The 27934-nt window shown below is 43.9% G+C and overlaps 1 protein-coding gene across 2 annotated transcripts in view; it reads right to left on the bottom strand.

Annotated features, from left to right (window-relative positions):
• Positions 1 to 251: 251 nt before the first annotated feature.
• Positions 252 to 27934, bottom strand: part of rnd2 (Rho family GTPase 2) — a 39083-nt gene continuing 11400 nt past the window's right edge. Inside the window, exons 2-6 of one of the 2 annotated variants that reach the window (XM_056407659.1) lie at positions 22675 to 22768; positions 22123 to 22210; positions 5829 to 5938; positions 3406 to 3540; positions 252 to 1359 (exon numbers count right to left, since the gene is read on the bottom strand). In XM_056407659.1, the coding sequence (XP_056263634.1) occupies positions 1090 to 1359; positions 3406 to 3540; positions 5829 to 5938; positions 22123 to 22210; positions 22675 to 22768 (697 nt within the window). In that variant the 3' untranslated portion in view covers positions 252 to 1089. Of the gene's footprint in view, positions 1360 to 3405; positions 3541 to 5828; positions 5939 to 22122; positions 22211 to 22674; positions 23009 to 27934 lie in introns of those variants that run through there. The other variant, XM_056407658.1, reaches the window with a different exon arrangement.

Genomic DNA, 27934 nt, shown 5'->3' with positions numbered 1-27934 from the left:
AATGGACGGTTATTATTCAGGCTGGTGGAGGAAGGAAGCAGCGAGATGCGACGTTGTAGAGGAAATACTGAGCATTGAGAGAAATGGCTCCTTCTGAGCATAATGAGTTGGTTAAAGAGTGTTCTAATCACGTGGTTTACATCTATGATGTCATGTCATGAAAAGAAAGGTCATGAAACCAGCCACAAATCAGTCCTCTTCCTATATAGTGAAGTTGTTGCTGTATAGTGAAAGGGAAACAAAATACCCCCAAGATTTAACAATTTATTTTCCACAAAGAAACATCTATAAACTAGAATAGATACAACAGCATTAACATCAGCGAATCAAACGGACACAGTTGGAGTTGTTGAGAAAAATGGTGTTTAAATGAGCGAAATAAAATCAGATATGTTGTGACTTCTAAATGCACTTGTGGTGGTAATGCACCGTTATTATATTTCAGTGTTACGAAATCTCATTTCCAGCTCCCAGTGTTTGGCCTGAGCCACCATTCATCTCATCACTACCACCCAGCATTACTCAAGTATGGCAACAGGAAGCAACTTCAGACAAGCACAGCAAGATAATTAGGGCTCGTGTTCCCGGAGCAGCACTGTCTCTGACAACGGCAAGCGTTGTCTCCATCGTCCAGCTTCAACGCGTTCCTCCTCACAGCTCCCCCGCCTCCCACTGCTGCGTCACCGCGGTGGCAGCCTCCAATCGGAGCACTTTCTGGAAATTCACTTTTCTTTAATACCCCGGGACTAGACGGCATTTCCACTATCACATCTTCCTTGTGTGCAGAGGGTTAGTCCACTTTGCCATCATTTTAAAAACAACACACATATGTAAACAGCTTTAGAATATAAGCACACACGCAACAAAACATGTCAAAAGTCCAGAGCGTTTCATTCCACGGCGCAGTGTGTCTTTTTTCATCGCTCCTCTTGCCGTGCAAAAAAAGAAAGGAAAACTACAACAACCGAAAAAAAACAATAAATAGACTTCCTCTGGTTTATATATTTCTGTGTTCATGTATATACATATATATATACATATATATATATATATGTATATATATATATATATATTTATAGTGATGGGTCTCTACATGAGTACACAGCTCTTGGCCCGGTCCTTCCTCATGGTCGGGGCCTCGTCTATTTGCTCAGTCCGGCCCGGCAGAGGTGGCAGGACGAGGTGTGACACTCGCTTCAGGCCTCTGCGGGAACTGCTGCGCTTCAGCTGCGGCTTGTGGGGCCGCCGCACCGACGCCACGGTGGTGACGTGGAACACGTCCCGAACGCTGTTCTCCGAAACCTTGGATGTGCACTCGACGTAGGCCGTCGCCCCCATCTGACGAGCTATCGTGCTGCCCTGGAACACGGAGACAGGAGACGCGAGAGACAATTAGCGAGCGAGCACATTGAACTCACCGGGCGTTTCTCACAACAGGAAACGTGAAAAGGGGAGGAATGCGTGCAACATTTTATCTGCGGTGGCACCGACAAACTTCAGCTTGTAAAACACATTCCTGGTGCACTTTTTATCCTTTCAATGGTTTTGCGTTCAAACTCTTTTCTAACAAAACTCCTGAGCGTGATGTGTTCTCTCTCATTTCCTTTTAGAGTTTGCGCTTGAGTGTACTCCACATCAAAGTGTTGTGAGAGCCCCTGAAAAAGAATTACGATTTTACAACATGCACCCCATGCGTCATCGTGCCGTGGCAATAAGACGGCGTCGTATCTCAACAGTGGAACACGAAATGTCCCCGAAAGAAGCAGCAGATCCCAGACAGAGATGTCAATCTAAACCGTAGACTGAATGTCAATGATCTCAACATGTCTGGAGACAGATGCAGGTCCTCCAGATGAGGCATGAATAATCGAGACACCCATCCTCCTCAGTCTGTGGTGGGACAGTGGGCACAGAGACCACTGGGCTGCTGTTGACATGGTCTATGCAGCTATTTAGAGAGAAGTGAGTTCCTCCAGTACTGGAGCTCACCACTGAGTAATGTTACTATATACCCAGTTAATTGAGACTGTAAATTGTTGGCTTGAGATGAAATCAGTGACACATTTAATTCAAGAATCCCTCTTGCCTCTCTCTTTTACGCAGGAAGGGTAAAGGTTGCAACCAATGCGACAGGACTGCATTTCCCATGACCCTAAAAGTGCATGCTCTCCAACAGCTTTTCATCCCCAGTGGACGCGGTTTGATTCGTATCGCGTGGCGGTCCACTGAGCCACCTCTAAGAAGCAATGAATTACTCATTTTGGTGGAACGGCAGATTTAGATTCAGGGGTGGAGGTAGAGATTGCCGTGACGAGAGGGAAAGGCTCCATCAGATCTCGGGCAGATTAATGCGGGAAATGTCTGGAGTTCACCCAATGGTCACTCTCTGATGACTCCTCAGCTGTGTTGCAATTCAATGTAAGATCAACCACAGGATAACAACACAGGTGATTGGATTAGAGCTCCAGAGATGTTTGAACTCTGCTGCGAGACACACGTTTTCTGGGCTTGTTGGAGGGACAAACAGGAGTTGCCTCAGATGAAACAATAGTGTAATGTAGACATGGCCACAAATGGCCCCCACGTATTTTACATCAGCTCTGTGGTTTGCCACTCCATCTTGTGGTTGTGTGTCTTATTTACATGAACTGTCAGTTGTTTTCAGTTGCTGATTTCCTTGGGAGGTTTGGTGCTTTTAGCCTCCGGCAAGCTCTGGATGTCAAAGGCTCCTTTGTTCTGACGGCTTTTGTGCGGTGCTGAAAAAAGCCCCTCCACTTTGTGTACGTCCAACACAGGAGAGCACAAAATGAAGACGCTGAACGCCGATTAAAATTCACCAATTTACAGAACAGTTTGTCACCCCCTCCCGCTTCTTCCCCGTTCCCTTGGCTTCGAGGTCATGGCGGCACGCGATAAAAGGGCTCACTCATTTATCAATGTCCGTTTTCTTTTTTTTAAATCTGCATGAATATTTCATTTCAGCTAAAAATATGTCCCTCGACGTAAACTCCGCTAACCGCCTTGTGCCTCTTCCGCGGCCCTTGCCATAAGCAACCCGGCGTCGCCTGTCAGCAAATTTTCGGTCAAAAATGCCAGCAACATATCCCAGAGGGGTTTCACACGGCTCTTATTCTGCTGCGGTTGATTGTGTTGCATGAGTCCCTCCCCCCCTCCCCCTTCTTGTGGGACTTCACCTGAGAGGCCCTGCTAAAATGGAAAAAAAATTCTATATAATCGCTTGGATCGCTTTCTAATTTCTTTTCCCGAAAACCGTTGTTGTTTTCAAGTCTGTCTTTTTTTTCTTCTCCCCGGGCACCTTCCAAATCCCTCTCTCATTTCTCATGCCCCCCTCCCTCCCTCCCCCCTCTCTTCCTCCTCACATATCCATCATATGCTTGTTCTCACCTGCTCGTGGGTGACGGGGATGAGGCGCTGCTTGGAGAGCTCCCTCAGGGTGCCGACGTCTGTCCTCATGTCCAGCTTACAGCCCACCAGCACCACTTTGGCATTGGGACAAAACTCCTGCGTCTCCCCATGCCACTGTTGAGACATGAAGCGACACCGATACATCACCGATTGTGCCAAACACGAGTGTAGAGCCGCCTGTACCGACTGGGATACAGTGACGACCTTTGGCTCCTCGGACACCAGAGACCCGAGCTCGATGGGGATTCGCGCTCTCTTGATAAAAGACAATTGTTCAGCTAAGAAGTCACAGAGAATAGAAAATGTCTTTTGAATCTATGTATCAGCATTCCTGAGATTAAATGAGTTGATATTTGTGAAAACAAATCATGAGTGCTGTAACAATAATGTAACCCTTGTGTTGCCTTCGGGTCAATTTGACCCGATTCAATGTTTCACCCTCCTGTCGCCTTCGGGTCAATATGACCCGATTCAATGTTTAACCCTCCTGTTACCTTTATATTTACTAACATATTTTACCCTTGAGGTCAATATGACCCCAGCTATTAAAATCTCCAGAAAATTATTAGGATTAATATTGTTTTCCAAGTTTAAGTGTGAGGTACTTTATGTTTGTTTGTTGACTCCCGAAAGAACACCGACATTAAACATTGAATCGGGTCAAATTGACCCGAAGGCGACAGGAGGGTTAAATATTGAATCGGGTCAAAATGACCTGAAGGCAACACAAGGGTTAAGTAGTCCAGTTCTGAAACACCATAAAACAGCCGTGAGATATTGTAATTGTAACATTTGATTTTTAAAAGAATTAACAACAAATCAGTTAAGTGAAAAAATAATTGAGCGATGAATTAAAATAAATGGTTAGTTGCACTGTAAAACATAAATTCATATAGTTACTTTAGTTACAACTAATAATGTTCTGAATAATTATTGAATAACATTTATTCTCTCGATTAACATTTTATAGTTTGATCAATACCTTCTCAGAAAGCAACGATCAGTGCACATGATACTTTACTGAAACACATCACATTTTGACATTGCTTGCTCGTCATTCATGCCACTTTGGTTCAGGTTTCTGCGATACCCATCAACAAATGTATTTCAGGTTGTGTACAGAAAAGGTTGAACGTCTTAAATGTCCCTTCTGAAACTCAGCTGAACCAACATCGTCTCTGTTCCGGTTAACACACAACCGCAGCCAACGGCCCTGACATATTCCTCATGCCGTGTGCAGAATGTCAGGGTGTCCATTCACCCTTCATGTTGAAGACCTTTCAAGCCCACCCCTATTCTTCCAATAACACCCAATCAAAAGCTTTGACTGTTTAACCCTCTGTCCTCCCCCAGCTGCCATTCGGAAACCTTGGTTTGCTTGTTTCTCGAGGTCAAGAGTCTAATTTGGGACGGTGATTGTGCAACGGGTTTTCCATGTGCCCCTGAGTTTTAGAGATTACCAGGGTGACAGCTAGGGGTCAGGGGTCACGGCAACCCCCTGCCAAGGGATACATGGGAAAACCAAAAGCTTGACGGCAGCTCTGCTTCCCCCTGTTGACAGAGAGCACTGAAGCTTGTGAGATATGTGGGAGAAGAAAAAAAGAGTGTCTCGGGTAAGATCTACGAAAATCTGCAAGGGGAATTTTAGCTGCTCCCCTCAGACCACTGAACACGTCAACGGGCCCGCCCTGGGAACGGACTTTGGCCGCACAAGGAGCGCAGTTCAAAGGCAAACACACACACACACACAGCTTCAAGATGAGATACTACGAAAAGGCACGGACCTATTTCACATGACACCCATCCACGCAAACAAACCCATTAAGTTGGGTGTCTCTACATATCCAGTAGGTATGTAATAACACTTCTATGACCACATCCCCGCCCTGCCTGTATCACACATTTTAACCGCCACTCCAAACTCAGCATCTGAACCATAGAGCCCCTTATAAATTTCAAGTTCCACCATCTGGCCAACTGTTCTGCATAAAATTAGTCTTTTAATTTCAATTTAATTGTAGATTGCCAACACTAAGTACTCGTGATCAGACTCTGCAACAGCTCCTCTTTGATATGGCTGATGTGGCTAATTTGATATTCCTCTCGCAGCCACTCGTGTGCAAAGCCTCTCTTCTCATTCTTCACTCTGACCTTCCGTTCCTCAGAGGCACGAGGGTCAAGTGTCCATGGACGTTTTAATGAGATAAAGGAGCGGGAGGCTCTAACCTCTGTGCTGATTGGCTCTATTGTTGAGCCATGAACATGCAAGCTGCTGCTGCTGAGAGGGAACTAGATGCTGATTGGAAGAAGCTGGATGTTGTTCTGGTTAGTTCTCCAGTGGCAATGCGGAACCAAAGTGTTCAGAGGAGGAGATGAAATAAAAAATGTAAAAAAACACTGACCTTCTTTATGACACTGTCCAAAGTCTGTGGGCGGCTGATGTCAAAACAGACGAGAACTGCATCCGAGTCGGGGTACGCCAGCGGCCTCACGTTGTCGTAATAAGAGGAACCTGCGAAAACACAATAACATATGGCATAAGGTCACGGTGTCTTCTGTAAAATTCCTGTGTGAACTTGCTTTTAACCTGAATTAACCCCATGAGGCTCAGACCACATGGCTTATTCTGTCAATTAGAAACATACTGGAAGGTGAGCTAAAGGTCAATAATACATGGAGAGCTCGTTAAAGCAGAGGCTGTGACCTGAACTTGGACATGCTGCATCTTGAATGCACTCTGCAGATACAAACGAGTCTTGATCTTAACAGTTGTGTGCACATATGAGTATCTTTGTCTCTTGGGCTTCCACACAGCTGTGGCCTCCCTTTATCAGAGCGCTTCAAGAGGAATGTCGAGGGGTTACTAAAACAAGAACACACACACACACACACACACTCAAAAGTGAATTATAGTGGGTTGAAGACCGGAGGACTTGTGCACACAGTCCATAATCATCTTCAAACAACAGCGAATGCCAACACAAAGGCCAAACTAAAGGTTGAACCCCTTCACTTTGTCTACTCATCCATCTTCCTGCCTCCTCCTGGTCCTTGTTTTAAAAGCCCAAACTTGTTTCTGATTTGAGATTCACATGCACTCGCACGCCTTTCTCCGCTCTCTTATTTCATTTCTGTGCCCTGATCAAATTTGAAGGCGGCGTGGCGCCTTTGTACTTTCACAAGTTGCTCGGTTCCACGGGTCCTGCTCACTTACAGCTCTCATTAGAAGGCTTGTAAAACTATCTGGGCTCTCTCTCTTTCTCTCTCTCTCTGAGCTGTGGTTGTGGCCGTGAGCACCCTCCCTTCTGCCTTCCCTGGGAATTAGTAAGGAACTGAACTCTTACATTTCGATAGCAACAGCAGCCTGGTTGCATTACTTTTAGTGTCATGAAAACTCCCACGTTTTAGGGAGAAATCACCACATTGTACCCTGACAACTGCTAGAAATGTGCATCACATGCCGTTGATGAAAGTTTATACATATTCATATTCTACAACCACTCAAATATTACATGAAATTGTATAAGGCCCCACCAACTATGAGTATGATCATGATGGATTATCTTTCCTGTTAACATGCTCGTACCAGACCCGACACAATAGCCAGCATGTAAAAGAGCTGTGTGACTTTGTCTGGCGAGGTAAATGGAGTCTGCACAATAGCGCTGGAGCCTGTTTTGGCATCACTATGTTCTCTTTGTTCATGATGGAATGACAATAGCTGCATGCGGCCCGTACCCCCACCCAGCGGGCTGACTGTCCCCTGATGATCTCAGCCCTGAGAACAATGCACAGCCTGCACATTAAAGATGGCTGTGCCTCCGAGTGAGAGAAACAGTTTTGTTTAAATTCGGTTTCTCACCAAAATGCACTTTGCCATCAAGGGCTATCAAATATTACAAGATTTAAACAAATAAAACTCTGTGAAATATGCATTGTTCATGTCTCCTGTTATTGTGGCATTCCACTGGAGATATGCATTACCGCCCCTTGCAGTGAACCTTCACACGCTAGCTCATGGCGTGTGTGCCGTACTACGATAACTGTCCACTGGGTTACAAAATGAATTCACTGAATGAAAGTTTCTCGGTGCACATGTAAACGTTCTTCAAGCATTTTTGGGCTTCGTACATCATTTTCATAAGAGGCCTCTCTGTACAACTTATACCGACACAGCGATTGGACAACTTTTATGTTTTTATTGTCCCTAATGACTCAAATTGTGGTGACACAAATTTGCCATGATCCATTATTGTCATTGTTTTCACAACAATGTAAGCAATGTAATGAGTGGTTATGACTGATAAGATAATGATTGGTTACGGGGCTGCTGTGGGCTTGGTCCAGATTAATCTGTAATGAAAAAATCCGTCTAAGTGGTGCCTTTAAACGCAGCAGAAGCAAGTTTTGACAATCTTGTTTCTTCTTCTTCTTTTTTTTTTTTACACACATTGCAATCATATTTGTAGTGTATTATAGAAAAAGCACCCCTTACAGGACATTATCAGGAATTCAAAGTCCTGTCACCGTGTTAGTAATACAAGATTACTGTTTTGTAACACACACACACACACACACACACACAAAGCCCAATCACACAGATGCCAAATTGAACAGTCAGCAAAGCACACATTGTATGACAGCGAGCTCCGATTGGCCGTGGCCATACATGAGGTGCTGTAGCTGCTGAAGTCGGTCTTTAGTAGGTATCACAGTGCAGCAGGCCGTGCTGAGGATAGAGCTGAAGAGGAAAAGAGCATGTGGAGGTGGAGAGGGGACAGAAAACATTTAATGACTTTGATGCTCGGGCGAGGGCAAGTGCACAAGCACGAGATGATGAGAGAAGCAAACGTGGAATTACAGCGGAATCCAGATGAAACAAAAGGTCCTCGTTTGACTGAAGATGTAATTAGAGGCTGGAACGAGGCCTTTGGGATCAATTTGTCGATCCCAAAGATCAGAATGATTGTCAGTTCGCGGTCACGACAGACCTTGTCACCGCGCAGTATATCTGAGCTCTTTTGCCTTGAGCGACATGGAAGCTACATCAGCACTTTTACAAAGTCAGAAAAAAAAGTCCTCTTAGGGAGAGGAGAGGAGAAAAGAGCTGAGTTTAAAAACAAGCCACGCTGGCAACAAAAAAAAGCTGATCACCATCACGATCGAGGACATAAGGAGGAGGAGAAGGGAGGGGGGAAACGATTCATCCTGATTGTAAAATATATCACCTCCACCGCCTGAAAGGCACTTGTGTCCCTTCCAGCAAAGAGACATGACCGGAGATAAAAGGGGCTGTGCAGTGGGCGTTTGGGTAGGTCATGAAAGCGCTGGACCCGGCAGGACAGATCAAATCGAGAGCTATGAGAGCTCTGCGTTGGCTATCGGTGAGGCTGGCCTGTGCCTATTCACTGTGCAGTGGAACAAAAGGTCAATTGAATTTCAGACAGAGCAGGAGGAGATGGATGGAGCAGGAGGACGAGGGAGGGGAGCCCAGCCTGGCAGCCACCACTAAAAACCATCACCCCTGCCACGTCGTGCCAAGGACAGGCATAAACCACCCCTCACAAAGCCTCCTCCAGCATTAGCATTAGCCTGCTTTAGCACCGGCCTTCTCCCACAGTGGAAAGTGGATTTCTGTCTTCATTTGCGCCATGCAGGAGGCTCTGCCGAGCACAGGCGACAGAGGTCGAGCTTCTTCAGAGGCTTGAATATCCCAGGAGACGTCGATAAAGTGATAAAGCTCGAGGGTTTCTTGGCCTACTGTCCGCTAACCCACTGACTCCCCCTTAGGGGACACTCTGTCCAAAACATGACAGTCTCTATCTGCTCATTCAAACCCTCCTTTGTGAGAATTTCCATTTCACGAGGACAGAAAGTGACGTAGCCTATACTGAACAATAAAACACGAACGCGGCTAGATGGAGGAGATTCTTTAGAAAGCCTGTGAAATTGAGTGTGCATTAACATCGAACAAAGCCATCCAGTCTTCAGTGCATTAATCTGTACCATCACAGCAGGAATTCTCTCTCTCTCTCTCTCCCTCTCTCTTTCTGTTGCATGCTCATTGCAGACACAGCTAAAAAGCAAACCATTATGAGCGAGGGTAAAAGAATAGTCTTTGCCTCGAGGCTCTGATGTGTTCATGCACATATGGCAGGGAGTCAACAGCAGCTCATTAGGACCCACAAGAAAACACCCATGCACACAGACAAAGGCAAGGGTGGAAGGAAACAAACACTCTCAGAAATGAAGACAAATAAACGAAAGCAGTTAGTGTGACTTGGTTAGCACAAACGCTTCGAAACACAACACATTCAGCACCACACACCCCGGCGTCTTTATTCCGCTGCAGCTGTTTTCCTCTCGAAATGCACCTTCAAAGCAAAGGCGAAACATTTCAAGTCGGGGTGGACGAGTATCGTAGCAACCCGGAGGGATGCAAATGGATTCATTGCGAGGCCCTGAAAGGAAGTAAGGAAGAGGAGAGCAGGGGAGCGGAGGGGATCTAATGACTCCGGTGCATTGATTATTAGAGGTGAAGAGGTGCAGGAGAAGAAGAGGGTTGGCGCTCCATCTCCATCCTTTAAAAAGGTTGAGCAGACTTTTCATGACAGAAGGTTTTGGTCTGTGTTGTGAACTGTTATGGTTTCTTCTCAATCAGGGTTCTTACTCGCATATGAAAAGAGACGAATGCCAAGACACCCTTAGAGCGGAGGTGAAGTTGGATCGACCCAGTGTGCTGCTGTACAAGCATGTTCCCTGATGCGAATGTAAGCCAGAACAACACTTTCTTTTACAGTCCCACGTCCAGAATCCAATACAGTGTCCCGCCCGCACTGACCTTATTCACATGGCAGAAATTGTAAACTCACACTCCAAATGGAGAAAAAAAACCTACCTTCAATATTGGCATATAACTTGTGCTTCTATAAGAAGGGACTCAATTTCAGCGGGTCACATGAGCGTGACACTTTTTAAATGCCGGCTCTACCGTTTCAGATTTTTTTCCCATCATTTTCAAACCGTTCCAGGAAACCACTGGTTTCCATTAATTTTCACATGATCAATTAGAAGACTCGTGAAACGTGTTTGAGTAATCCGTCACAATGAGGATGAAGATCTGCATTAATTTTGGTCAGTGTCAAATTTTCATAAATGTGACAAATATTAAAGCACGAGCTTCATTGTGATGTATTACACAACTCAAGCATGATTTAAGTTTCTGCTCATTGATATAAAGCCAGCCGTTAGATAAGTAGAAAATGAAAGAGACAAAGCGTGGCTATGGACTAAAAGTCATGATATCTTGTCCTCTCTTGTGGAGGGCCACACTTCATTGGATTAAAATGGATTTCAGAGTTCAAGTTTCTTGAGATTCATTCTTAATTAATTTGTTATTTATTGTGCAGAGAAGTCTCTCAAATACATGTTTCCATTGTTCGGTGTTCTTCTTGTTCCATAATAGCGTACATCCTCCTCCTGTGAGGCGACTTCCAAATGGCCATCAATGATGTAAACATTGATATTGGCATTTACAGATCACATATGACGCCTGCCAGATTCTGTGCACATGTAGGCTATGGACATGTACATATACCCCCCCCCCCCACACACACACACAAACACACACACACACACACAGGTAAAGCAGTTGATCTATAATAGAGACGGCTACGTCACATTTTCAAAGGCATTAGAACACAGTAGAGGTGACACTGGGTTAAATGGCCGTTAACCTCCCTTCGTCTGCAGTCTCCACCCAGGGGATATTGATCAAAGCTCCCTGTGCTTTTCGCCGTGGAGGAAGTGCTGCCTTTGAAGGGCATCGAGCACCTTCCACATCATCTGCTCTGAGCCGCGCTGCCGAGGATTCAATGCCCGTGTCTGTGGTTGAAAAGCTGGGCCAGCCACCGCAGAGATGGAGCAGCATTACTGTCTGTCTCCTGCTCGCCCCGGGGGTATGGAGATGGACTTGTGTGTCCGCTTTCAGTTTCACCCCCGGCTCCTCTTTTATAATCACAGACAGACACGCACACACACACACACACACACGTACACACACACCTATACACACACACACACACACACACACACATATTCTTTCTCACTCCGCCGGAGAAACAGGTTTGAATTCCATCTCCTGTTGTTTGATCACCGTGTCCTGTCTAAGGCTCAAGCTGTATTTTGCTTTTAAAGATCCCTACACTTCTTTTGTTGCTCTCTCCTTCTATCGATTCATTAATATATACCCTTTCTCCCTTAAAAAAAAAAACACAATCATGCCTCTGCTTTGATTTTCTCTTTCAAAGTGTGACATGACGAGATCAGGAGAGGCAGTCTGTGATGATGCACCCCTCTGTGCCACTTCAATCCTTGGAGATGTTCTTGGGTTTTAGATGTTGCAATACAAATACTACCCAGATTGTGTTTGTGTGAGGAAGTCAAGTAGCTAGGAACAACGGCTGGCAGTGTACAGGGAGAACACACAGTTTGTCTTTATCTGTTATGTGTTTCCTCAAGCTCAAGCGCAGAAGCAAAATGTTTGGACAAGATCCATCGAATAACTTAGTTTAATACAAAATAAATAAAAAAGAAGAACCAGTAAAAGCACACCATATGGTGACTTGAAGATTGTTTTGTATTTGCACAACCTCTTTCACCACTCGAAACCAACTGGTTATAATACTCCCAGTACAAGTCTTCTTGCTGGATTTGTTTTTGTCTCGTTGCGCAACATTTCAAAGCAAAAGATTTCAGATGGCAAAGAGGTAATATATATATATTTATATATATATATTTTATATATATATATATATATTTATATATATATATATATATATTTATATAAATATATACACATTTTTATATATATATATACAATTTATATATACAGGACTGTCTCAGAAAATTAGAATATTGTGATAAAGTTCTTTATTTTCTGTAATGCAATTAAAAAAACAAAAATGTCATGCATTCTGGATTCATTACAAATCAACTGAAATATTGCAAGCCTTTTATTCTTTTAATATTGCTGATTATGGCTTACAGCTTAAGAAAACTCTAAAATCCTATCTCATAAAATTTTAATATTTCCTCAGACCAAGTAAAAAAAAGATTTATAACAGCTGAGTGTTTGTCAAGGCTCAGGAAACCCTTGCAGGTGTTTCGAGTTAATTAGACAATTCAAGTGATTTGTTTAATACCCTACTAGTATACTTTTTCATGATATTCTAATATTTAGAGATAGGATATTTGAGTTTTCTTAAGCTGTAAGCCATAATCAGCAATAAATCAGAATAAAAGGCTTGCAATATTTCAGTTGATTTGTAATGAATCCAGAATGCATGACATTTTTGTTTTTTTAATTGCATTACAGAAAATAAAGAACTTCATCACAATATTCTAATTTTCTGAGACAGTCCTGTATATACATTTATATATATTTATATATATATATGTATTATTTTAATTTTTTTTAAAGAAAGGAGGCAAGTAGGAATTTCAAGCTTACTCCTTAAAGGTTGATCAATCAGCCACCCTGAGCAAACCACTGCTTTGAAGGGATGTCTGGATCATGGATGCATTGGTCAACATTTATTGACAAATAACTTGCATTCGCTCTAATAAAAACTCTAATTTATTTGACCTAGCAATGAATTCTGCTCTGAAAAGCTACACGCCCTCCTCAAAGACTACCATCACGCCACATCTCCTTCCGCTCCTTTGCACGTATAAAACCGCAGAGATCACAGCCTTTATTTCCAGTCCTACACATCTCTCTCAATCACAGGATTTTCATTAAAACTTGTAATAACACTGACGGAAGCTTCTCTGTCCACAGCTGTCTGTTTGATATGAAAGAAGATGTGAGAATATTCAGGCAGGATATGAAAGAATAGCTTGTGAGAGGAGAAGGACATCCTCATGCTGCATGGAATCCACTTCCTCCATCCAAACACATCCCTATCATGGCCCGGGCCCACTCTGAAACCCCCCAGGGAGACCGCCGGGAAGACATTGCACGACGACCTTGAGTGCTATTTCACTTCCACAATGGCGACCGTAGAGCGAGAAAGAGAGCGCATCGAATCTTGTTTATAAATAAAGTCATCCATAAATGATGGGATCCTGTCGAGTGTGTGTGAGCGGGGGGGGGGGGGGGGGAGGTGAAAGGCGGCCCTGTATCCCCTTACGCTCGGATGGGTTGCAGACGGATGCGTTGAGGGTTTTGCTCCCGTGGCGGTAGGGGGCTGAGGGACTTAGCGCTAGCTTTGGGAGCAGCAGGACCGGTGTGGCTGTTTGAAGTGTGCTGATCACTGCACCGAGGAACGCAGACATGGCTGAACATCGTCTTCCAAGCGTTACACATTCAATTCAATCTGAACCATGTTATGACACGTTTAATTAAAATGTGCACACATATCTTTCAAGCATAATTAAGGCTCACTGCAAAACAAACAATGTATAAGTAGAAGCAAGCACTTACTTTGATGGCTTTTTATTTATTGAGAAAGAAGGAGACGTTTCTTTTCTCTTTGGATATCTATCAGGCAAAACTATATTGGCCTCGCTCTTTGGCCCATTTAGGCATGAAGCTCTTTTTTCTCTCTACATAACATTATTAAAGCACACGATGTTGGGGAGGTTTTAAATGCTGGATACTCTTGTGAATCTTCTTAAATAAAGTATAGAAGTTCATCACAGCAACATGTAAGTTGTGTCCGGGTCAAATCCATCAACCGACTAGACCCGGAAATATGGCAGCATCAAACTGGTGCTTGTTAGTCAGTTATTCTCAAAGTTAAAACGTAAGAAGCTCTCAGTTGTATGGTCAAGTCCATGTGCCTTTGAAGTGACAACCTTTAGGACCCATAACTTCCTACCATGTCAATATCCTTTGCATTGTGCTGCAGGTCGTGTTACTTCAGGTCAATGGAGAACCAGGTTGCATGTTTCCTCCATCTCTTAATACAATAGACAAAAGCACTCCTTTAAATCCCCGACATGACTTCTTATATCGCGATATGTAACTGTGTGTTTAGCATGTGACAAGAGAGCTGCATTGGTTTAAAATGGTGACACAGTTGCTGTTTGTGTGTCTGCATCCCCGGGGACCACAGTGGGTCAGGTCCCAAGGGTGCCACCAACAAACCTCACTCGCAACCAAAAGCCTCGGAGGGTGGGGCGGTGGGAGAAGCACAGATGTACATGTCTCCTTCTGTCCACCCTCTCTGTCCCCTTCTGCAGTTTTCAATAGAGTGAACACTTACTGCTCTTATAACATGCTCCAAGGGCGCCCCCCATGCTTTTTACTCGCTTCACCCCCTCACTTCCCCAATCTCTGTGCGTATTGGGCGAAGCAGCTGCCGCGCTTTCCAGCCTCGTTGACTACCGGCTCCCCCCCCCCCCCCCCCCCCAGCGCCCCGCATCAGCCCCCATTACGCCTCTGTTCAGCTGAGAAACAATAGGACAGGTCGCCGGGTCAGAGCTGTTGGAATGCCCATACACAAACCCATTCAATCACACACATGCCCACACACATGTAAACATGCACTCACACATGCCAATAACCATATATAACTGTGCTCCCCTACTATTAATTACAATTTATTTTAAAATCTGACCATTTGTATTTTTGTTGCCCTCAATGCTTGCCAACAAAACTGTTTCTTATCTATATTTCATCACTTTTTTCTCTCTGTCAGCCGTCATATAGCGTCATTCTCCTCTGTTCGCAGCGCGGCGAGGTTTAACACAAAGTTTGTAATCTGAGTGTGAGCGCATCGAAAGCCTGAAGTGCACGTCTTTTTTATCCCCACCAAAAGACTCCTTTTAATTCTGCCTATTTAAAGTTCATTCCCACTTTGTGATTTTTTTTTCCCCCATTGGCACATTAAGTAATTAAAAAAGCCAAAAGCCATATCCGGCCTATCAGCAGCGTGCGGCACAGTTCATCAGTGGACATGCTATTTAAGCAGATTATACACTTTGGCCTGGTGCTCAGCATTAAGCTGACAGTGCACGGGGCTGAGAGGAAGGAATGTGGGGTGGCTCTCAGCTCACAGCTGTATCCATGGTCACATTCGGGCTCCTCCGACGGCGATAAGAGATCAGACGGGATGGGAGGCGGTCTCCTCGGGGGGCCTCCAAGGAGCGCTTGTTTGATAGTTTATGGGCGGGTGGCCATGTGGGACGCTCAGGACGTTTTCTATGCACGTGAAAGCGGGCAGAGGAGCGGGTACAGGCCTGTGTGGTGCAGCTGGCAGGCCGCACTTCTGTGTGTGAGCAGAGGTGTCTGGGCGAGAGAGTGTTTCACAGAGCCTCTGAGGAGAGCCCATATTCTGTGTGGTAATTACAGCCTGTGTGTTCCCGTCAGTGTAGCTGGCTGGCTCTCATGCAGCACTTCTGCCCACCCACTGCTTAACACGGCCCCTGACTGCCGGTGACCTAAGCGCTACAGAAGCCGCCTTGACTAATGGGCTATCAGAGATGGAGAACACCGACGAGGGAAAAGAAAGATCAGAGGATACATAAACAGCACTGAGGAAAAGATAACAGACACTACACCTCCAGAGAAGATACTATACAGTCTCCTGCAAATCAACAATCCTTCTGATGCAGCTTCCTTTTTATTTCTCTTACCTTCTTATTTCTCACTGTAACAACTGCGACGCCATTTCCTCTTCAGCTTCTTGACCCTTTGCGTAATGGTCTATGAATATGATTCCCGTAGTGCTGAGCTCCAGGGATGGAGCACAGCTGCTTGCCTGCTCGAGAACCGAGACTTCTAGCCCAGCAGCCAGGACTGCTGGCGGTACTCCAGAGTTTCTGTCACACAAACCCACTCAGAGAGTCAGGGTGCAATGAAGTGCAGCACTGTGCATGAGACCATCATTATTCAAGAAATTTAGAGCTGGAGACAATTTACAAAGAGGAGAAGAATGGAATGTCTGTAACACAGAGGGGATTTGTTCATGCAATGCCAAAATAATTTGCCTCATCTCGAATACGAGGGAATTTATGTCGAAGCCATTTTAGTTGCATGCTTTCATGTGATTTAGAGCCGTCAACACGTTTTTGTTATTGTCAAATGGAAAAACTGTTGATTTAAGGCACTTAACAGCCATATAGTGGGTGTTAAAGTAAAGCAAATGATCAGTGCATTTACATTTTCCTTGTTATTTGAAGTTTAAATGTATTTATTTGCATGTTTTAGCCAGTCTCATTATTCCTGATCACAGGAGTGATCAGTTTGGAAGTCACTAGAATCCTTGGCTCTAACATGTGAGGTAGCGTGTAGGATGTGCAGTACTGTGACACTCAAAGACTGCATATCCACTTCACTCCACGCAACTCTTGCCGTTTAGTTTCTAATATACAAAATGTCTTTCTGGGCTTCAACCATTAACTGTAATCCCCGGGATTATCAAGTTTCAGGCTGCCAGAGAGGCTGCAGGCTCATCCCAAACCAGGGGGATGAGAGTCATGGAGGAGCCAGAATATATGTCCTGTCAAGCTCATCAGGCCCCAGGAATATACCTGTACCAGTTACTGGTAACTGTACCAGTTACTGGTAACTGTACCAACTATCTACGAGAGTGGCAACCAGGACCATCAGCCCACGCTCATTTCCAACCTCACCAAATCCAACATGGCAGTCATATATATATATATATATATATATATATATATATATATATATATAGTCAAACAACACACTCTGTGCTCACTCAGCCACCAAATTAAAAAAGGAAACTTCTATTAAATGTGTACAGTGTGATCTTTACACAAACACAAGACACAATGACATGCCTTCTCGTGCTCTGTGGGTCTGTACTGAGGCACAACAGTGCTTTGAGCAAGGCAGCAAAAGAAATGATGGCATAAAGATACTTTACAATGTATGAATATGTATTATGTGACAATGTTATGGTGGCATAATAACTACATAAACAGCTACATGAGTGTAAGAGTGTGTTGATTTGATAATTAGTCCATTAATCAATTTGTAAATGAAGAAAACAGTTTTAGATAACACATTGATAATTGAATCATCAATTAAGTCATTTTAAAACATCTTCTCAAATTCAAAGATCTGATCTTTTTTTCCTTTTCATATTATTGTAAACTGTTTTTTACAGAAGGGGGTAAATATAGTCAAAGCAAATTACTCAAGATTGTGTGTATGGGCACTTTTTATCAACTTCTTAATTGAGTTTGTTTAATTCCTTTAGGTTGCAGTAATTCAAAAGCTTGCACTATCGTCTGTTTACTCATTACTCAAATATGTCATGCAGCCGTTCCCCCCCCATTACAGGGAGTGCCTTATCGCCTGCTATGCATCATCAAAACAGGTTTTAATTTAGGCAGTTATTGCCCTGAGCTGGTTAGGCAAAGACTAGGAACCACTTTCAGAAATCAGGCTCGGTGCATCCATTCAGTCTCGTGAACGGCAGTAGGATGCTGACAACATTTTTTTTTAAAGGTAAATCTATTGTCTGCGGTTAAATAAGCAGCACCCTTACCAGTGAGTTGCAACCACCTAATTTATTAATTGGAAATTGAATGAAATTTAGTTTTTAAAATTATTTAACGTTCCAGTTGTGATGCAAAGAGGTCAAACAGACCAACTGTGAGAGCCCAGAGCAAATCGTGTTATCTCTTGCGATCCGCATCGTCGCTACTCAGGTCAGGCAGCCCTCTCTGAGCATCCTCTGGCTCCAGTGAGCTGTGGGTTTGAGGGCAAATAGCTGCCTGTTAGAAGTAGGTATGCCCTGTGTTGTGGCTGCAGTTCACTCACTCTATTAAAGATTAATAAGGTGTAAAGTGTCGAAGAATAGAAAGCCTGCTGAACTCTGTGTGTTTTTACAGGCCTCTGAATGCCCTACTGGTCCAGTGTGCTGAGAATGTGGAGTTTAAAGACACCAGGAATGTGGGAAAGTCGGTTTAATAGGAGCGAGACAGACGGACTGCGAGTGCTGGCGCTGGGAGTGGTGTTGCACACTTGCAGTGTCTTGTTGTCGTCTCTCAAGTCAAAACAATCACACCTCTGTCTGGGAAAAGCCAGGACAGCTTTTTGTTGACAGAGGAAGACTCAATGAGGAAAAGATGCTCGGAAACCTGTGTGAATGCGGAATTTAATTTTTAGAACGTCTAAATAAATGTGTTCCTGCTCTCTCTGGCAGTGCAGCACAATCGTCCATCTATCTGTAACCAGACCATGAAAGCTTTTATATTTGTTGTTGTGGTGTGTCAGGCAGGTCTATTGCAGGAACAATCCTCCCCTGAACAGCAAAGTGATGCGTTTTATGTTCCCAGCAGCAGCAATTTGTTTCGAAAGTAAGAGTAAAAAAGAAAGAAAAAAAATGGGAAACTACAGCGAACATCGCTGATCAGTCAAAGAGCGATAACAGAAGCTCTCAGGATAAGAGCGAGAGACTCGGGGTCTGAATGACGAGCGACCTCTGGGAAGCACACAGTGGAAAAAAGCACCGCAGCGTGAGTGATTAGTAACAACGATTTCAGCAGAAGAAGAAAACAAAACAAGATTCCTGTGGATAGCCACTTGAAAGAACACTCCACCATGACTAAACAGAAAGTAAAAGTTCCAGTCCTCGTGTGGTGATCAGAGAGGGGAAACAAAAAGAGACGCGAGTGTACTGCTGTATAGGAAGTTCGTGGAAACCCAGCTGTCGTAGCTTGGTGTTATAAGAAACAGTGTGCACACCTCTTAGCAGGGTAATAGTCTGAGGGCAAGGCTGTAGGGAATCTTTCCCAGGCACCTATACCATATTGGGAAGAGAGGAAGAGTGTATTCATGCCTCAGGCTCAGTAAAAACCCTGACTGGCTGACTACCAATGGGCCCATGAGTGTCGACAGTAATCACTAATGGCTCTCAGACAAGTTATCACCAAGCTGCATTAACATTTTGACCACTTAACAGCTTGGGTTGCTTTAAAAGTGCATTAAGATACAGATACATGCGCTGGCACAACAGACCGCCTCTCCCTGGTTGGCTGTCTGCGCGCTCATAAACAGATACCCTTTCTAATTGACTTCATTCTGCAGATGGTCTGGAGCTGAACGCAGAGCGGAGCACAAAGCTCAGCGGAAAGTTGTCCCAGAAGTCATAAGACCTCCCTGGTTCTGTTTAATGCTTCTTAAAATACACATTCATTTAGAGAACAACAAACACACGCACAGACGTACAGATGTACAATTGGTAATGACCTCAATTTAGAGACCAACCTAATCAACGGGGCGACAATGAGTGCCGGGAACCTTTTTTTAGAGGCGATGCACATCTAACCGTGCCGGAGAGATGGGAACCAGGCGAGATGCCGTCTGTTTGAAAAGCCTCGGATAGAGATCAATATTGCTTTGTGATCGAAGCCCGACCACAGCAGGCAGGCTTTTCCCTCAATGAAAAGGGAGACAATACTTTATGTGAAGGGGCTGAAAGCTCGGTGGTGAAATGGGATGTGGCTTTGGAAGAGCAAGTGGAAGACTGACTGACAAATGTTAAGTCAAAATTGAACTGGCTGTAGACTGCAGCCACAGGAAAGTGGCGGAGCACAATTCCTTCTTTCTAAAATAAAAATAGCTCGGTGAAGTCGTGGCCCGGTTGATGAAAGGCAAAGTGGGTATGAATAGAGAGAGCTCCGTTGGCACTGCTGCTCTGTTGGCACTCAACGGCCGTGATAGGTTCCTCCATGTTGGACTCCCTTTGGTTTCCTCAAAGGTCAGCACTGTCTGACGGCTTGCAAGAGGCCTCGCAGAGTAGAACAGGTCAAAGGTTACCAAAGGTTAACTGGAAGCCTTAGCATGTCACACACGCTGCGAGTAAATCCACCGATCGCAGCGATTGCGTCGAAATAAATAGATTTAGCTCCAAATGATGGCGTGCGCAATGCCTGAGAGCCTGGGCACTGAACTGGTGGTGCTGCTGCTGGTTTGCGTGAGATAAAGAAATAATCAAAACTAAGCTAGAAAGGGGCAGGAGAGGGGCAATAAACCAATTAGAATCCAAAAGAGATGCGAGACGCGCTCTTTTCTTCAGATGAAAGCCTTTTTTTAATCTACGTGCGACTCAATTATGTTTCTTGTTGAGAGAAAATATGAACATCTTTGTTTTCTTTGAATCTGTGAAAAATGGCATAGCACATAAGGACCTCTAAACACACACACACACACACACATACCAATGCACACATGCTTACCAAACAAACACACTCACACACTCACACACATTTCCCCTGTGGGTTGGGTGACGTCATGTTTGTTGTGGGTGGCGGCTCTTGGTTGAAGATTAAAGACTAAACTGCCAAATGGTGGTTTAGGGTTTTAAGAGGGACAGAAGCACAACACTCCCACTGCATCATTAGGCTCCTACAGCCCAGAGATAAGGAACTCTTCTAAGTTGTTGCCCCGGGCCCCAGAGGACCCCGACCCCTGACTGACAGGCTCAAACTGATTTACTCCCCGGGTCGACGCGAGGTCCCAGGAAAAACAACATTCTTTCAGTGACTGCATGTAACATAAAAAATACTCCCACCATCTCCCCTGGAAGATGGTTTTAGTTTTAATGTTTGGGAATGTTTATGGTAGAAGAGGGAATTCCCTCTGGGAAGGTCTCGTATTCAGTGGTGTGACTGGCCAGCCATGTCGCTGACGGTCAGATGACAAGAGCCTGTAGCCTGAGACGACTACGATGACATGCAGATATCAGGTAATCCATTCATGCCGACTAGACAGGGATGAAAGTAGACATGGCTTTCTGTGCAGGAGTCTCACGGAGGCCACGGCAGCTTCTGGGAAGAACTACTTCCTTAGCAAGAAGCAAATTCATACACTGAAACCCAGTGACATAGAAAGTCATTACCATGTCAAAGTAAGGAGGATGTGTTGTCAGAAACTCTTCCTGATGACACAACACTCCTTTCTGCGGAACAACTGATGTCACCAGTCATTGCTATTTTAATAACAGCTGATAATAGCATTGCATAGCGATCGTATGTACATTTTACAGGGTGGGAAAACCTCTTTAAACAACATTCACTAAAGTCACGACGACTTTCAGATTAATTAATTAATTAATCCACAAAAATATTTGTAAGGAATTCAATCATTTCAAGGTGAAGGGAATGTGGTGGCCCGATGTGTTCACTCTGGAAACACTACTCTATGAATATGAATGATTCTTTCACTAATGTGTAGACGAGAGGGAATACATCTTCAGATCAGAGCTAATGGGACAAAGAAGGAAAACTCAACCAAACCAGCAAACCACATAATATCAGGCCGATATAAGACATATATAACAAACCACTGCATCAGTTTACCCTTTTAACAAGTTACTGGTCCCTTCAGGCCCATCCTGTCTCAATTACCCCCCCCCCCACCCCCAACAGCCTGACCCCGGCCAGAGCATGGGAAGACCCCGGCACACACAGTGGATATCACAGGAAGGAATGCCAGACACGGCGGGCACCAACGTTTCCAGCAAAGACAACAATCATGCACGATGCAGATGACGAGTCTAAAAACAAAATCCCCCGCTCTCGAGTGGGCAAGGTCGAAGCAGTTTGTCATAGAGACGGTGACTGCTGGGAAAGTTGGAGAGGGGCGGTGGAGGCAGTCCTCCCCAGTCAGCGAGGGGTGGATTTGATGTCAGCCGTTAGGAGACACTGGCTTACCTGACGTGTCCCACATGTTCAGCTCAATCCGGTGCTTGTCTATCTCAAAGCTGGCTGTGTAGTTTTCAAACACCGTAGGCACGTAGTTCTGTAGAATAAGGGATTTATTGTAGTTATCCAATCAAGACGGACAAGATAAACGTGTGTGACATAATCATATTTGGAATGATGCAGCATATTAATAAAACAATGGAAGACACATTTAACAGCAACACTATGGTTATAAACTCATTTGGGGATATTTTAGAAATACGGTAATAATAAAACAGATGAAGACAACGCCTAAAAGTGTCATGGGCAGTACTGCAGACCCAATAAAAGTCCATTAAGACATTAAAGGACTATTACAGTGGTGTTACAGGAATTCATTACAGATCCGTCTCCACCGGCGCTTCTTCTCTGTCTTGATTTAACAGTTGCGTTTTGGGGCAGGTGTAACCTGCTGAACAAGTGCTAAAGTTGAACTGTGCAACATTTTTATTGTAATGGCAGTGCTCATAAACTCCTGGTCTCCTGTGTCTTCACATTAAAGCCACTTGAGTTCAGACCTACCTCTGGATAGCAGTCCTTGGCAAAAACGTGCAGCAGTGCTGTTTTCCCACATTGCGTGTCCCCGACCACCACAATCTTACAGCGGCTGCCCTGACTGTCCATGGTCGGTCCGTCAGAGGTGTGTGGTTGACGCGCGGATGGATAGCATCCAGCATCCAGCATCGGACACGCAGCGAAACAGAAGACAGGAAAGAAATGTGAGCAAATAGCATGCGCCGGGCCAGGTGTGCGCTCTCCAGCTCCGTGTGTCCTGCGCGCAGCTCCGTTGGTGCCGCTGGTGCCGTCTGACTGGTCCGCTACCCAAACCATGAGAAGGACGCGCGCAGCCTTCCCTGGAAACTCTGGCAGTTTGATTGCTGGCCACGCCTTCTTCATCTTCACGTCTGAATCTCATCACTCAACTGGAATAGGCTGATGTGACGCGAAGGGTGTGTGCGACACATAGTTTATAGTGACCTTATCCGGTTCTTTTGTTGTATCCTATGGTGTCTAATATCCCAATTATAATAAGTGGGGACTAAATTAATGGCCCTCAGAGTTTGTGGAGACAATTATGCCTCCTGTTATATATGGACACTCTTGTAAAGGAGATTTTTAATCTCAATGATGCATTTCCTGGTTAAATACATTTAAAATTAAAAAAATGCATATGCCTGTATGTCTTTATTGTTTTGCCCTAGACGTTTATTTTTAAGAACTTCAGAATTGCATCTATGGGACAGAAGAAAGAGTCCCAGCATGTAGCCTACTAGCCTACTGGAGCTTCAAATACAACATGGCTCTCTAAAGAACACTTATCTGACCTCCTACAGGTCCTCGTAACTTTAATTTAGCAATAAACGGTCATGTCGTAAGAGCTGAGCAGAGCATTAAAACCACATATTTGAGGTTTGTTCCTAAATGGACCTTCTCAGTAGTTGCACCCAGATATAATCTGAAACTGTTACAGTGATGCATCATGCCTTTACTGTAACGTGGACCACACACACAAACAACCACCAATGCACTCAGTCGTGAAACCAGTTAACACAGATAGATCGATTTATTGTTCTCAATTATTGTCTTCAGATCAGTGATTTATTCACTGAGGAGATATGAGTGCGAACTTCATTATTGATGTGTTGCTAGTGGTGCCTGTTTGTCCCATAATGATCACTGAATGAAGAGCTATTTTTCATGATCCCTGTTTGGAAAGCAGCATAAATAAGGCACATTATGCTGCTTGATTTAGTGCCAGTATGATCTTAATGGAGGTATAATAAATGCAGCGTACGTACATCGATAAAATAGTCCATCAAATTAAATAGTTAGAGGTGACTGGGCTGCTTTTATGGGTCTCATCGCCTTGCTTGTGGCTCTCCTTGTAAGTGCCCCGCTGAGCAGTTACTGGTTTTGTGAATGAGATCATTAAAAGACGTGGCACCACCTGCCAGACGAGCACTGCGGAGTCATGTCGTTTCCCCTGAAGATCGATATCGCCACCTGCTGGACATAAACTGATAGTACATCTTATTTAGAGGTACAATAAAGGCGGATAGAGGAGAGGAAACAATATCCCAATAAGCAGGAATATTATAGATTTTAAACAAAGCAACACACCTACAAAACTGTTGAAAACTTTTACTCCTCACATTTTTATTTTTTGGCAATAGTTTGTTGTATCGTTGGATTGTTAGTGCCCCTCTGTCACTGGTGGGAGAAGGAATGGGGAAAAATGGTCAAAACTTGACCCTTCTGACCCTTTATAGCCTCCGCTTTCACAAACATCATCACTTTATATAAACCTGCAGGGGGAGGGGTTTGACCTGCATCATAATAGTAGGGTTAATAAAAAAAGTTGCCTGTTCTGAGGATAAATATTTTTTCTAGAGGTGAAAGTTACATTTGCTTTCGTTGCTGTGACAAAGTAGTTTTTGATTTAGCCTGCTCAATCCTTTTCGAGTAGCCTATTTCTTAATATAAATCCTAATTATTTTGCCTATTTTTTAACACAGGTTTTGTTCTTTGTTACATTTGAGGTTGAATCAGTCCCACAGAAGCCTGGTGAAAAGTAAAAATGCTGCATCAGAGGAGACATTGCTGCGGCGGTCTGGTCGCACCAAGAGGAGGGCAGAGCTTCAGAGACTCTGTGCCACTTTGGAAAAGATGTTGAACGTGTGTGTCCACTGGCCGACTGTCATGGTGAGTACAGGTATACGGTGTAGGTGTTTCACATGGGCCAGGGCTTACAGTCAGTGAAGGGAGCATGACAAAGCAATGAAATAAAGGATGACCTCATTATGGGTTGATGCCATTAGTGCTTCTCGACATAGTTTTAAAAATAGGTTGCATCTACCATAATTCATTATCGGTGTATTGCAACACTTGGCCAGCACGCTGAGTGACCCAAATAAAATAGATCCAACAGGTGTGTGCCGGATCTGGCTGACAAGCTGAATGCTGAGATGCTCATGGTGGGACTTTCACCCTCAGAGAGGTTTGTGAGGTCTTTCTGCTGTTGGTGACATTTATTTAGATTGAGGAGGCTGTTCAGACGGCTGTGTACGTGGTGACCTCAACACATCGCCGCGTGTGTGTACGCAGTGAACTGTTTGTGGCTGTAGCCCTGTGGAGTCAAAATTGTTGTGTTTTATATCTGTGATGTTTTATTCTTCTGTTGATTCTATAAGAAGTTGTATTTGTGGCTCAGGTCTAATGCGTGTTGCACTTGTTGTGGGGTTCTAAAACTTCATTTTGGCCTCCTGTCTGTCCTATTGGTTTAATTCTCTGAGTTTCATGCTCTTTTCGGGTTAATTCAGAGGAAAGCATGCTTGTATATTAATAATTGGTAGCCTAATGCTGCAGGGCAGTGTCGTTTATAGAAATGTGTTTGTGCTGGTTTGGACATGAGACGTAAGCTTAGTCCACTCTAGCTATATGTTGACCTGTCATGCAATATATTCTAGATTAATGTTTATCAAAGTAAATTTGAATTTACCTACTTTTTACTCCAATCCAAGTCCATTTTAACAACATTTTTACTGGAATAAATATATAACTAATTTAATTTGACTCGCTCGTACTCTTTCCATCCTGGCTTGTTTCTGGAGGGGATGTTGCTGTAGCATTTATCAAATGGAATGTTTCCAATATTTCAAAAGTGCAAACTAAATTCCTTTCAGATTCATCCTTGAAGTGTGGCACACAATTCAGAGGCAAATATCTACGAACTTGGGCAGACAGACCATTTTTGATAGGGCAGAAAATCCTCATTTCACTCAAAAGAACAGCAGATGGCAGTATATTCATTCTATATTTTATCCCAGGAATATAATAGATTTCTTTTCACAAGTTAACTGAGTAGATAGAACTCTAGGAAACGGCTGGAGCTCACCATTTTGTTCTTAAATTCATACACACACATTTCCCATATTGCTTTTTATGAATGTGTGTGTCCATAAATGAATAAATATTTACAATACATTGGGTACAACTTTATAATAACTGCATGCGAAGAAGCATTAGTATGAGTAAAGTAAGCATTGTTCCACACTTTATAAATGATGGATTTACCATTTGTAAAGGAAGTATTATATAATGCTTCATAGCATGCAGTTATTATAAAGTGTTACCATGTCGATAACGGCACGCTATGAAGCATTATATAATACTTCCTTTACACATGGTCAATCCATCATTTATAGAGTGTGGAACAATGCTTAATTTACTCATACTTCAGTAATCCTTTTTAGCATGGAACAATGCTTTATAAATGATGAATTAGGTGTTCATACTTTACTAATGTTTCAAAGCGTGCTTATATTATTAAGTGTCACCGTACATTAAAGGTGGATTACACTCTCGTGCTGACTCATTTGCCTGCCAGAGTGGTGACACGGTACTTTATCCAGGCCAAATTACACCACGGAGCAGCATTATGTATTCACTAACCTACTTAGACCACAGAGAAAGTCTCCAAACTACTCCAGGTGTCCAAGGCACTGCATCTCTGTCCCTGCATCCTATTCCTGTGTTCCTTCAACTGCAGCCACTTCCTGTGATGGATACATTTTCAAACATCGTGAAGCTGCTGTAACATGCTCTGAAAGTGTCTTCTCAGCCTCACAGTGAAACTATAGAAAGCTTAACCATTGAGCTCCACTTCTAATCCTTTTTTTTCAGACTCTAACCTGCAGTCCAAGTCGTTTTCCTGATTCTGCTTTGCTGGTACATTACTATACTGGCCCTGTCAGAACTAATGAGGAGAAGAGCCACTCAGCCAGCACCCACAGCATACTGATGCATTTTCAGAGTGGCTCAGTGTGGTCAGCTGGGAAGAACAGACAATCTGCCATGTAACATTTTGCCCATGTCAAAGCGGCAGATCAATAATGCTTGCATCCTACATCATTAGGCCCCTGTGGGATATTGATTGGGACACTGCTTACTTTGGCCCCAGAAGTGCTGAGTGGCTCTTTACTGCCACAAGGTGTCTCACCACTTGTCGTGTGGTCAAATCTCCCTGAATGGTCACTGGGTTGATATTACGGCTGTAATGGCACAGAGCTGGAGAATGTGAATAGACGGTTGATGATGAGACATATCCTGACTGTTGCATCTGTAATCATAAAACTATTTATTTGCAATCCCGCAATCCACCAGGACTCCAAAAGACTTGGACCCTGGACCATGTGTACTAGATTTGAATGGAAAGGTCATCCCGACCCAATGGCTGAACAATACAAAGCAGGTTATGTTGTTTAATCAGAAACTGGCTTGACCTCAACACTAACTCATATTTTCAGAGCAGGGAAGTTCTAACAATGAGCCGTACGCAGGCCCAAAGTTCCTGCAAATCCCAGTGAAGAAAAGGCAGCATAAACAGACATTTCCTCCAGCTCCTACTGTTCCAGCACCGCACGCCAAGCAACAGTAAACGGAAAGAAACAGGCAAATACATATTCATTTTCAGGTGTTGTATTCCACCACGTGGGGCAACTGCACTGTGCTGTGAAGATAGGTCATAGTCCACTCAAAAATGAAGAAAAAAACAATACACTGTTGAGTTGTGATTTATTATCTCTCAATGATTAATCCAATAATCTCGGCCTGTGGCTTCTTCATTGGACATGCATACTGTTCTGCTCTTATGATAATACTGCATTTTAACTGTACTATGGAGGATTGGAGGAATCACCAGATTTTGGGTTTTGCATGGGTTGTCTTTAACTTGATTTGCCATAACTGAGTGACATATTTGCAAATGCCCCCTGCTTGATGC

The sequence above is a fragment of the Pseudoliparis swirei genome, chromosome 23 (assembly GCF_029220125.1).
Source record: "Pseudoliparis swirei isolate HS2019 ecotype Mariana Trench chromosome 23, NWPU_hadal_v1, whole genome shotgun sequence".
NCBI classification, from domain to species: domain Eukaryota; kingdom Metazoa; phylum Chordata; class Actinopteri; order Perciformes; family Liparidae; genus Pseudoliparis; species Pseudoliparis swirei.
Note: the sequence above shows the minus strand (reverse complement) of the source record. Positions and strands in the feature narration are given on the sequence as shown.